At 48.3% G+C, this 12195-nt stretch overlaps 1 protein-coding gene across 4 annotated transcripts in view; it reads right to left on the bottom strand.

The window, feature by feature from the left end:
• The window catches only part of LOC122554671 (roquin-1-like), a 127322-nt gene that overhangs the window by 25564 nt on the left and 89563 nt on the right, over positions 1 to 12195 (bottom strand). For 2 of the 4 annotated variants that reach the window (XM_043700037.2, XM_087990936.1), the window contains exons 10-12: positions 8500 to 8799; positions 4850 to 5073; positions 915 to 1318 (exon numbers count right to left, since the gene is read on the bottom strand). In XM_043700037.2, the coding sequence (XP_043555972.2) occupies positions 915 to 1318; positions 4850 to 5073; positions 8500 to 8799 (928 nt within the window). The remainder of the gene's footprint in view (positions 1 to 914; positions 1319 to 4849; positions 5074 to 8499; positions 8800 to 12195) is intronic. The other 2 variants (XM_087990937.1, XM_087990938.1) reach the window with 2 other exon arrangements.

Below are 12195 nucleotides of genomic sequence, written 5' to 3' on the forward strand. Positions count from 1 at the left end.
CTCCTGTCTGCTTCCTTCTTTTCCTTGACCAAACTGTCAACATCTCTCATCACCCAGCATTCCCTCCAAGGATTTTGTAAGGTTTACATTCAAAACCTCTCTCGTTAGTGAGGATGCAGCCATTTCGACTCTGACTTCTCCACTTAGTTCCCATTCTGTTTTTAAGAATGTCTTCCCCATTTAAAAAGTTACTCAATCAAATTGCTCTGCTTTTGCCCCTTGCACCCTTCCATTCTCACTACTGTAATTTTCAAATGGAAACTGGAAGATGTCCTCATTAGTATGTCCTCCATATCTTCATGCTCCAAGATTTCCTCTGCTTCAAATCAGTCCTTCCCTTCCCCATCTTTTCTACTTTTTACAGCTCATGAAATTCCAGGCTATCCCCAAATAGTCAGCAGGGACCAACGGTAAAATGTGATTCCTCGTGTGGTTCAGAGCAGGACAGCCACACCCGAGAAGTGAGGTGATGCTGGACTGGGCTAGAACAGAGCAGCAAGACCAAAACGAACTCAGACAATTTTGAACAATAAAGGAAAAGCAGCAAGTGCTTCAGCATTTTAACGGGTCAATCCTGTGTTCCACCACTGGATTAGTCCATAGCCTGGATCGTTTCTCCCCTCTCACTGTCAGGGTGGAGGTCGGTGGAATTGAGGGATTAGTTTCATATGATAGACCAACTCTTCCCCATTGCCTGATGGAGATGCTGGGATTAAACGCCAGCCCTATGTTTATCCACACGTATTGGGCTGTGTTTGATGACTGCGTGGAATGGTGGCGAGGAAATCGGGCTCTAGAGGATTCACCCTGACAGTCTCTGGCAGCGTAGCACAGACTGACAACAACAGACAGCATCGACGACATAATCGTAAAAAACACAGAAACAACAGGCCCAAGGCAGACTCAATACTTACCCTGTAAGGTGGTCTGATCTGGTTGGGGTGAGGACTCACAGTGTAGTAGTTTTCAGGGGCATAGCGGTCCCTGGGCTCTGAGATATAGTTGGTGACAGCAGATGGCACATCGACTGGTATCGGGCTGCTTCGCATTTCCTCCCTCGTGTAGGACTGTGGAGGATGATACACCCGGCGCCCATCGTAATGTGCCGGATACATTCCTGACACCGGCTGTGCCAGTGGGTACTGTTGAGGGCTGGAGTACTGAGAGCTTCCCATCCTCTCTGAAATGTAGGCTGGGTAATGGTCCTGGTACTGGAGGGTGGAAGGGGGCATTGGAGGTTCTGGCACATTGCTTGTCCGTCGATACTGTGGCAGGTATGGAGTCACAGTTCCTGAAGAATGGTGAGGATAGTAAAGGTCTGGTAAAAACAAAAAGGAGATTTCAGCAAAAAATAAAACCTGGCAACAGTTAACAACAAAGCATGTCGATACTCTCAGTAGTGATGATACTGAAGAGTGGCTGGAGTCTAATTGAATGGTTTATGCACAAAAATGGACACATCAGTATAGCCCAAACTATTGCAGCCAATTACACTTTTGTAACTGTTATTCTTCTAATACAAGAAACACAGAACTCCCACAACAGTGACATGGTCATGACTGGATAACCTAATGCAGTGGTTGATTGAGGGGGACATTTTGGCCAGGGCACCTCTTCAACATGGTGCCATCAGATCTTTTATATCCACCTGACAGGGTGGACAGGATTTCAGTTTAAATCTGAAATTTATCAGAGACGTTTGTATACATTCACATATGCTTCTAAATGGAGCATGGGTCTGCCTCAAACGGTTTCACTGAATCATCTCACACAGCTCAGGGGCAAGAGGAGAACACTGCAAAGGGTAAGGCAATGTTTTTGGACAGAGGTCGCCCTCTGAGACTTGGTGCCCATTGGGAGGTAAGTGCATCCATTCTCTTTAAACAGACGTTTTTGTGGCCAACGAGATATCAGAATGTTGCCTCCCTGGTGCCAGGATCAAGGATATCCTGATAGGTTGCAGAATATTCTCAAAGAGAAAAAGGGACCAGCAGGAGGTTGTTGTACACATTGGATTAATGACAGAGGAAGGAAAAAGTACGAGAGAATTTAGGAAATTAGGCAGGAATTTAAAAAGTAGATCCTCGAGGGCAGTTATATCTGGATTACTCCCTGTGTCATGAGCTAGTGAATAGAAATAGAGGGATAGAGCAGATGAATGTGTAGCTGAGGAGAAGGGTTCATATTTTTGGATCACTGGAATCTATTCTGGGGTAGAAGTGACCTGTACAACAAGGACAGATTATACCGGAAGTGGAAGGGGACAAATATACTGACAGGGAAATTTGCTACAACTGCTCGGGAGAATGTAAACTAGGTTTTCTGGGGGAGGAGGAGAGGGGGAAGACTCAGGGAAATAGTGAGGAAAGAGATCAGTCTGAGTCTGTGCAATTGGGAAAAGGAGCAAGTCAAACAGGCAAGATAGACAGGAATAAGGCAGAGAGCAAGGTAGGACTGACTTATTAAACTGCATTTATTTCAATGCAAGAGGCCTAACAGGAAGGGCAGATGAACTCAGGGTACGGTTAGGAACATGGGACCGGGATATCATAGCAATTACAGAGACATGGCTCAGGAATGGACAGGACTGGCAGCTTAATGTTCCAGGGTAGAGAAGCTATAAGGAGGATAGAAAGAGAGGCGAGACAGGAGGAGCAGCAGCATTTTTGATGCGGGATAGTATTATGGCTGTACTTGGGGAGGATATTCCTGGGAGCACGTCCAGGGAAGTTATTTGGGTGGAATTGAGAAATAAAAAGGGTATGATCATCCTATTAGGATTGTACTCAAGATCCCTCAATAGTCAGCAGGAAATTGAGACACAAACTTGTAAGGAGATCTCGGTTATCTATAAGAATAAATAGCATGGTAAAGGTAGGGGATTTTAACTTTCCAAACATGAACTGGGACTGCCATAGTGTTAAGGGCTTGGATGGAGTGGAATTTAAGTGCATACCTACCAGAGAAGAAGCAAAACTTGGCCTACTCTTGGGAAATAAGGAGGACAGGTGCTGGAGGTGTCATTTGTGGCCACTGATCATAATTCTAGCTTCAAAATAGTAATGGAAAAGATAGACCAGCCCTAAAAAGTTAAAGTTCTAAATCGAAGGACAATTTTGACAGTATTAGGCAAGAACTTCAAAAAGTCAATTCGGGGTGTATATTCACAGGTAAAAGGGATAGCTGGAAAGCCTTTAGAAATGAGATCACGAGATCAAGGGACAATATGTTCCTATTAGGGTGAAGGGTATGGCTGGTAAGTATAGGGAAGGCTGGAAGACTAGAGAAATTGAGGTTTTAGGGGACATGAGATAGCTTTGGCAAATAGGGTCAAGGAGAATCCAAAGGGTTTTTACAAATACATTATGGACAAAAGGGTAACTAGGGAGAGAACAGGACCCCTTAAAGATCAGCATGGCTGACTCTGTGTGGAATTGCAGGAGATGGGGAGATACTAAACATGTATTTTACATTAGTGTTTACTATGGAGAAGAATATGGAAGCAAGAGAACTTGGTGAAATAAATAGTGACATCTTGAAAAATTTCCTTAGTACAGAGATAATGGTGGTGGTGGTGAAGGTATGGACATCTTAAAAAACAAAGGTGGAGACCTGTGACCAGAGGATCAGTGCTAGGCCCACTGCTTTTCATCATTGTACAGGTCACTGGTTAGGGCAGTTTTGGCATACTGCATTCAATTCTGGTCTCCCTGCTATTGGAAGGATGTTGTGAAACTGGAAAGAGTTCGGACAAGATTTATAAGGATATTGCCAGGGTTGAAGGCTTTGAACTATAGGGAGAGGCTGATTAGGCTGGGGCTATTGAGCATTCGGAAGCTGAGGGGTGACCTTATAGAAGTTTATAAAACCATGAGGGACATAGATAGGGTGAATAGCCAAGATTTTTTCCATGAGGTAGGGGAGTCCAAAACAAGAGGGCACGTTTGAGAGTGAAAGGGAGAAGATTTAAAAAGGGACCCAAGGAGCAACCTTTTCACACAGAGAGTGGTGCATGTATGGAATGAGCTGCCAGAGGAAGCGGTGGAGGCTGATACAATTGCAGCATTTAAAAGGCATCTGGATGGGTAGATGAACAGGAACAGATATGGGCCAAATGCTGACAAATGGGGCTAGATTAGTTTAGGATACCTGTTCGGCATGGACGAGTTTGACCAAGGGGTCTGTTTCCATGCTGTTCAGCTCTGTGACTCAGAGCTGTTGTGGCTTCGTAAAGGAGCCAACTGCAACAACAGCACCACCTTGTGGTCGCAGCGTGGAACACAAGGGAGTGATACTGCTTCTCAAAAACCTCAACGGAAGAAATCTTTTCTCATTAATCTGACAAGTAACAAAGATTAGTGCCTCTCCCAATACCCACTCTCCAAATTGTGCACCAGTCACCTATGGCTACCGTCCTGCTGACGTAGGTGCCATTTTTATGCACCTGCAATGTGCTGGTTCTGCAAAATCCAGTAATCTCAGTCACGTCCAGGATTGGTTGATCCACTCTCTTGGAAACCTGTGACTGACCTTTCCCTTCCCTCTCCTCCCCTCCCCCCCCCTCCTCCCCTCCTTTCTCCCCCCCCCCCCCCCGCCGACACAGGAAGCCTGCATTCGAATGTGCCTCTCTGCACGGAGATGGAAATTCTTGCTCTAGAAACCAGAGTCCCTGTGGTGCCTTCCTTGGGACAGGGTTTAGCTACTGAAGAGCTTACCACGTGACCTGGTTGAGCTTTGGTCTTCTGTCCACATGTGGTACAAGTGGTTTCTGCAGGATCTTTGTCTGTGGTCCTTACCGTGTATCTGTTACATGATGCCAACTGTGTTTTCACAAGGGGAGACTACTCACTTGGTGGATACTGCGCAGCCTCATATGAAGTTGCAGAGCTCCGCGGGTCCTGGTAGTATACATCCGGTTGCTGAGCAGGTGGGTACATTTGCGAACCCCGCGGTACCATCTGAATTGGCTTGGAGACTGGCATGGGTGGCATCTCTGCACTGATCCGGGGTGGCACAGACAGGGTATTGATGGGCAAGGCACCAAGAGTATTCTTCTGGGACATTTCCATCCTGCTGAGGGAAAGGGAAGACAGAGGATGAGCTTGAGCTGACCGGGAGAGATTCACTTTGACAGTACAGGAAGGGCAAATCAGGGGTGCAGGGGGAGCCTGGTCCACATTCCACCCCCATTTCTCCTCCTCTGCTCCACATCCTGCAACATTCTCACACAAAACTCGTGATCAGCTTGTCAGTTAGAGCCGTCGCAGTCAGAACCTCGTACGCAACCGCCTTCCCAGATCACAAAACAGCCTCAGGGTCATTTTAATGCTTTTGACAACAATCAGTCGATAAGGCAGTGAGTGGCTCACAGCTCACTGGTAGAAGGTGACAGTGACTCACCCCAAGATTGAAACCAGTACCTCAATGGGTCTTGTGCACTCATTGGATACCGTGGATTGACTTTAACATTAAGAGTCAATGCAGGAGCGTGATCTTGTCAGGGTATAGCAGGGATTGGAAAATGGCACAGCAGACAGCTTTAGTGTGTTTCTGTTTTGGAGATATGGGGACTGTTTGTGCAGGATCTATGCAGCTAGCATCATGTTGCATAGAGAAACTGCTACTCGCCACTCCTGTGGTAACTAAACAACGGACATTAAAATCTTAGGTACAGTCTGGGACTTGAACAGTGTTGGAGGTTTGACTGACATTTATCCTGCTCTTGAAAGCATTTCTTTGCTCTTGGGATATGGGTGATTGCTAGCAGGGACACTCATTACAGCCCATCGTTAGCTACAAGATAAAGGAAGACCCCTGCAGTTCTAAAGCAGCTTTTGTCAATTTAGTGCCTCTCTAAGTACCTGTTCACCAATAAAGTGTGATCACCCTTGAAAAGTAGGCAGTGCGTTGCCATTTTGCATGTAGCAATATGCTACAGCAAGACTATAAGCCTGGAAGAGGTAATAAAGCTTTTCACTGTGCCTTGGTAAAGTAATGTAATGAATTCAAATAATAATTCTTTAACTAGAATCAGGGGTCATTAAAAATGAAGGGTCACCCATTTACAACAGAGATGAGGAATCATACCCTCTCTCAGCGGGCTGAGTCTTTAGAATTCCCTTCCTCAAAAGGTAGTGACAGCAGAATCTTAAAATATTTAAAGGCAGAACTGGGGAGATTCTGTGTAACCAAAAGGGATGATAGATGATGAAGGGTGTGTAGGAATTGGGAGCTGAAGTTAAAATCAGGTCAGCCATGGTCTTAGCGAACAGCAGAGCAAGTTTGAAAGGCTGAGTGGCCTCCAAATCCTTGTGAGATGCGCTGATAATGCTTCAGTTATGTCAACTGCTGGATAAATGCTGACTAGGACATCAGAGAGAACCATCCTGTGCTCATGCTAAATAATGCCAAGAGATTGACTGACCCAAGATTGGGATGGTGAGTCCTCAGTTCAAGACATTACAGTCATTACCAGTGATAAAGCTCACTGCTTATAACATATACTGGGGATTGAAAGCAGTGGGTTTGCTATTGGCAATCTGGAAGTTTGGAGAAAGTGAGGACTGCAGATGCTGGAAGTTTGGGCTAATAATCCAAAGAAACTTGTTGAAATACCACTTATGACATTTTGGTTTGAGAAGAATGTGATTGTCATCAGACAAAGAAACAAAAAGAATGTGGGCAAGGAACCTGGCTTCCATAAGAAACTACAGCACTATGCCCCTGGTAACCTGACTTTCAACAATTCTCACTTGCCCTTGGTCAGCACTCCCCACCTCCAACAAGCCCAGCAGCTCCAGTCTGACATTGCGGATTGATTCAACCACTCATGCTTACACTTAGTCTTTAAGATTAGATTCCCCACAGTGTGGAAACAGACCCTTCGGCCCAACCAGTCCACACCGACCCTTCGAAGAGTAGCCCACCCAGACCCATTTCCCTCTGACTAATGCACCTAATACTATGGGACAATTTAGCACGGCCAATTCACCTAACCTGCACATCTTTGGACTGTGGGAGGAAACCTGAGCACCCAGAGGAAACCCACGCAGACACGGGGAGAATGTCACCTGAGGATGGAATTGAACCTGGGACCCTGGTGCTGTGAGGCAACAGTGCTAACCACTGAGCCACCGTGCCACCCCTTACAATTTTGATGATCTTCTCTCAGATTTCAAGGTAAATACGCATGAGAGAAATAATTCCATCATTAGTTAACTGTGAGCCATGTCTCTCTCCCTCATCTTGTCAGAACATCAAGGTTTTTAGTCTCTCAGTTCACCAGCTATTGATGCTGACACCTTCACAACACCACCCCCACCCCATCCATCTTATCATCCCACACAGGCCTGGGTTACTAATTCATTAACTATGTCTGCCAGCTGACTCTCATTTACATTCTCAAACCATCTGAATGTGCACAGACGCAGGTTCAGTGATTACACCAAGCTCAGAGTTACCCCTCAAAATCCTCAGCACACAGCTCTTCTGTAATTTACTATTCTCTCATCCAGCAAATGCAACCTGTGGCTTGGTGGAGTATTCTCTCCAGTTTCTGAATCATGATGTTTTGAGCACAGCCCCCAAACTAGACGGAGACAGTCCAGTGATAGGTTGGATGCCATTTCTGACCTCTCAGGTTGATATCAAACATGCCATGACACTAGTCCCTAACGAGTGGTGGCAAGAGGTCTCCCTGGTGACCTGAACAAATACCTCTAACCTCAACCAAAACTGCTAAGATTACAGCATCTGGTTTTCCTGTGGTTGTTTGTGGGATCCTGCTGAGTAAAAATCAGTTGCTGCGTTTTCTACACTGCAGTGGTGACAATTCATTAAACTGCAGATCATATTTGGGAGGCTTGAGGTTGTGAAAGGTACTTTATAAATGCAAGCTCTCTCTTTTGATGGTTTTCTAAGCTTGAAAACCCCAGTAAAATTGCAATGTGAATGACTAATCCTCATATGAAATTCTTTAGTAAGAGGAAAACACTTCGATGTGGGGAGCGCTCAGAATCTGGAATACCCCGTCATACAGGCAGGTTAAATCATGAGCTTCAAAATCGGAATCAAATAATTATTTGAAAAGGTTCACAGAGCACGAGATAAATAACTCCCACAGGGAACTAGCATGAACAGAACAGACTGAAAGGCTTCCTCTATGCTATAATAACTCAATGATTAAACCACAGAGGGAGATCAACTCCCCCCACCCAGGCTCTGGGACAGAGTGAATGGAACTGGTGGGGAACGGTACGGTGTTGCAGGCAAAGCCCAGGACAAAAAAGGGTCCATCAGGGCTCATTAACCGGCTTCCAGGTGGTGGGCTCGATGCCCTTGCCAGGAGCACCACCAGGACCTGTGATCCGTGTCCCGGCTGGGATTGTAGGACGACCTCCAGAGGTGGCACAGAGAGTCCTGATGGCTATAACAGGTGATGGAGTCCGCGGCCATGTTAAGAGCACTTTAGAGTGAAGGTTTTAAAAAGGGTTTCCTTACGAGTCAGGTGGCGACCCCGACACCGATCCCGGTGCGCTCATGCTCATGTCACTCATCTTGCCAGACTTCATGGTGAGGTCGTAGGCACAGTCGGTGCCACGGGAGATCAGCTGTGCAATGCTGCTGCTCGCTGCCACCATGCCGTTCTGAATGGACACAGGCTTCGTGCCAGGTTCCAAGGAGCCCTCATCTGTTAAGGTGTTGGACGTGACTGACAGCACCCCTCCGACCTTGCTGAGCTGGGTTAGGGACTGGCTGAGGGGCCGGCCGGCTGCTAACCTCTTGTTCCGCATGCGAAACCTGGTGGGCAGAGAGAGAGACAGACCGAGAGAGAGAGACAGACCGAGAGAGAGAGACAGACCGAGAGAGAGAGACAGACCGAGAGAGAGAGACAGACCGAGAGAGAGAGACAGACCGAGAGAGAGAGACAGACCGAGAGAGAGAGACAGACCGAGAGAGAGAGACAGACCGAGAGAGAGAGACAGACCGAGAGAGAGAGACAGACCGAGAGAGAGAGACAGACCGAGAGAGAGAGACAGACCGAGAGAGAGAGACAGACCGAGAGAGAGAGACAGACCGAGAGAGAGAGACAGACCGAGAGAGAGAGACAGACCGAGAGAGAGAGACAGACCGAGAGAGAGAGACAGACCGAGAGAGAGAGACAGACCGAGAGAGAGAGACAGACCGAGAGAGAGAGACAGACCGAGAGAGAGAGACAGACCGAGAGAGAGAGACAGACCGAGAGAGAGAGACAGACCGAGAGAGAGAGACAGACCGAGAGAGAGAGACAGACCGAGAGAGAGAGACAGACCGAGAGAGAGAGACAGACCGAGAGAGAGAGACAGACCGAGAGAGAGAGACAGACCGAGAGAGAGAGACAGACCGAGAGAGAGAGACAGACCGAGAGAGAGAGACAGACCGAGAGAGAGAGACAGACCGAGAGAGAGAGACAGACCGAGAGAGAGAGACAGACCGAGAGAGAGAGACAGACCGAGAGAGAGAGACAGACCGAGAGAGAGAGACAGACCGAGAGAGAGAGACAGACCGAGAGAGAGAGACAGACCGAGAGAGAGAGACAGACCGAGAGAGAGAGACAGACCGAGAGAGAGAGACAGACCGAGAGAGAGAGACAGACCGAGAGAGAGAGACAGACCGAGAGAGAGAGACAGACCGAGAGAGAGAGACAGACCGAGAGAGAGAGACAGACCGAGAGAGAGAGACAGACCGAGAGAGAGAGACAGACCGAGAGAGAGAGACAGACCGAGAGAGAGAGACAGACCGAGAGAGAGAGACAGACCGAGAGAGAGAGACAGACCGAGAGAGAGAGACAGACCGAGAGAGAGAGAGACAGACCGAGAGAGAGAGAGACAGACCGAGAGAGAGAGAGACAGACCGAGAGAGAGAGAGACAGACCGAGAGAGAGAGAGACAGACCGAGAGAGAGAGAGACAGACCGAGAGAGAGAGAGACAGACCGAGAGAGAGAGAGACAGACCGAGAGAGAGAGACAGACCGAGAGAGAGAGACAGACCGAGAGAGACAGACAGACAGACCGAGAGAGAGAGAGACACAGACGGGGGGGGGGGGGCGGAGCGGAACGGGGTGGCCAGAGGGGGGAAAGAGGCCGGGGGGGCCAGGGAGGATGGGGGGGCACACCAGAGAGGGGGGGGGGGGGGTTGGGGGGCGCCAGAGAGGGGGGGTCGTAAGAGAGGGGGCGCCGTAAGAGGGGGGGGGGGGTCGCCAGAGAGAGAGAGGGGGGGGGGGGGGGCGCGCCAGAGAGAGAGAGGGGGGGGGGGGGGGAGAGAGCCAGAGAGGAGAGGGGGCGCCCCAGAGAGTGGGGGGGGGGGGGTGCCAGAGAGGGGGGGGAGGTGGGGTGGGGGCGCGGGGTCAGAGAAGTGGAGAGACAGAGAGAGACAGACAGAGAGAGACAGAGACAGAGACAGAGACAGAGACAGAGACAGAGACAGAGACAGAGACAGAGACAGAGACAGAGACAGAGACAGAGACAGAGACAGAGACAGAGACAGAGACAGAGACAGAGACAGAGAGGGAGAGATAGAGACAGAGACAGAGAGGGAGAGATAGAGACAGAGAGGGAGAGATAGAGACAGAGACGGAGAGGGAGAGATAGAGACAGAGACAGAGAGGGAGAGATAGAGACAGAGACGGAGAGATAGAGACAGAGACAGAGAGGGAGAGACAGAGACAGAGAGGGAGAGACAGAGAGGGAGAGATAGAGACAGAGAGGGAGAGATAGAGACAGAGAGGGAGAGATAGAGACAGAGAGGGAGAGATAGAGACAGAGAGGGAGAGATAGAGACAGAGAGGGAGAGATAGAGACAGAGAGGGAGAGATAGAGACAGAGAGGGAGAGATAGAGACAGAGAGGGAGAGATAGAGACAGAGAGGGAGAGATAGAGACAGAGAGGGAGAGATAGAGACAGAGAGGGAGAGATAGAGACAGAGAGGGAGAGAGAGAGACAGACACAGAGAGAGCGACATCAGAGAAGTTAAATGATGTAACTTAGTACAGTCAGCAACTTGCCTGACCCACTCAATCAGACCAGTTCAAATCAGTGCCAGGGAGAGGGGCAGTGCCAGAGAGATGCAGTCGGAGAGCGAGATAGTGTGTGAAGGATTGAGGTGTGCAAGAGACAGCACATAAGGTGACAATGGGGAACATTTGTGGACCTGAAAATTCTTCATGCAGCATGAAGTACAATGTTTAACAGGGAGTCAGAAGATGAAAAGGAAGAATATCCCCTGCTATTTCAGGGTAAGTCTCCATCATTCTCATATTTCATTATAAACTGTCTGTTCGCTGATGTTCTGCAGACTTGGGTTTCTCACATTTGGAGTTAAATTGGGGTTCTGACCAGAAATCAGTGCCTTGCAGTCGGTCCTAAATCCAAAACTCTCACCAGGTGCAGTGAGTGAAGTCTAAGAGGGGCGAAAAAATGTACGGGTCATGGTAACAAAAGTTATATTTAAACACCATACAAATGCAAGCTGCTGTCATCTGATTGACAGACAAGGATCAGTGCACTTCGGAACAGGAGCTGAGTGAGAGCGAACAGGGAGCAGTCCGGGAAAGCAAGAGGCTCTGAGGGGAAACTGAAAAGTGACCTCCAAGCGGCCTGTGATCTGACTGGCTGAGGTGAAGGAACTCTTAGGAAACAGTGATCATAATATGATTGAATTTACTCTGCAATCTGAGAGGGAGAAGATAGAATGAAGGCAACTACAGAGGCATGAGGGAGGAGCTGGGTAGAACCGACTGGGAGAGGAGAACAGAAAAAGATAGTGGAACAGCAATGGCAGGGGTTTCTGGGAGTAATTCGGGAGACACAGCAGAGATCCATCCCGATGAAAAAGCAGCTCGGTATAGGGAGGATGAGGCAACCATGGCGGACTAGGGAAGTCAGGGACAGCATAAAAGTAAAAGAGAAAGCATTTAAATGTGGCGAAGGGCAGTGGGAAACCAGAGCACGGGGGCGGGGGGGGGGGGTTACAAAGACCAACAGAGGGCAACTAAAAAAAAGACATAAGGAGGGAGAAGATTAAAGGAGGGTAAGCTAGCCAGTAATATAAAAATCTAAGAGCTTCTTTAGATATGTACAGGGCAAGAGAGACTGGCAAGAGCGGACATTGGGCCGCTGGAAAATGATGCTGGAGAGATAATAGTGGGAAACAAGGAAA

Source organism: Chiloscyllium plagiosum, unplaced genomic scaffold, assembly GCF_037043375.1.
Source record: "Chiloscyllium plagiosum isolate Xiang-an unplaced genomic scaffold, Cpla_swu_hap1 HiC_scaffold_9, whole genome shotgun sequence".
Lineage (NCBI taxonomy): Eukaryota > Metazoa > Chordata > Chondrichthyes > Orectolobiformes > Hemiscylliidae > Chiloscyllium > Chiloscyllium plagiosum.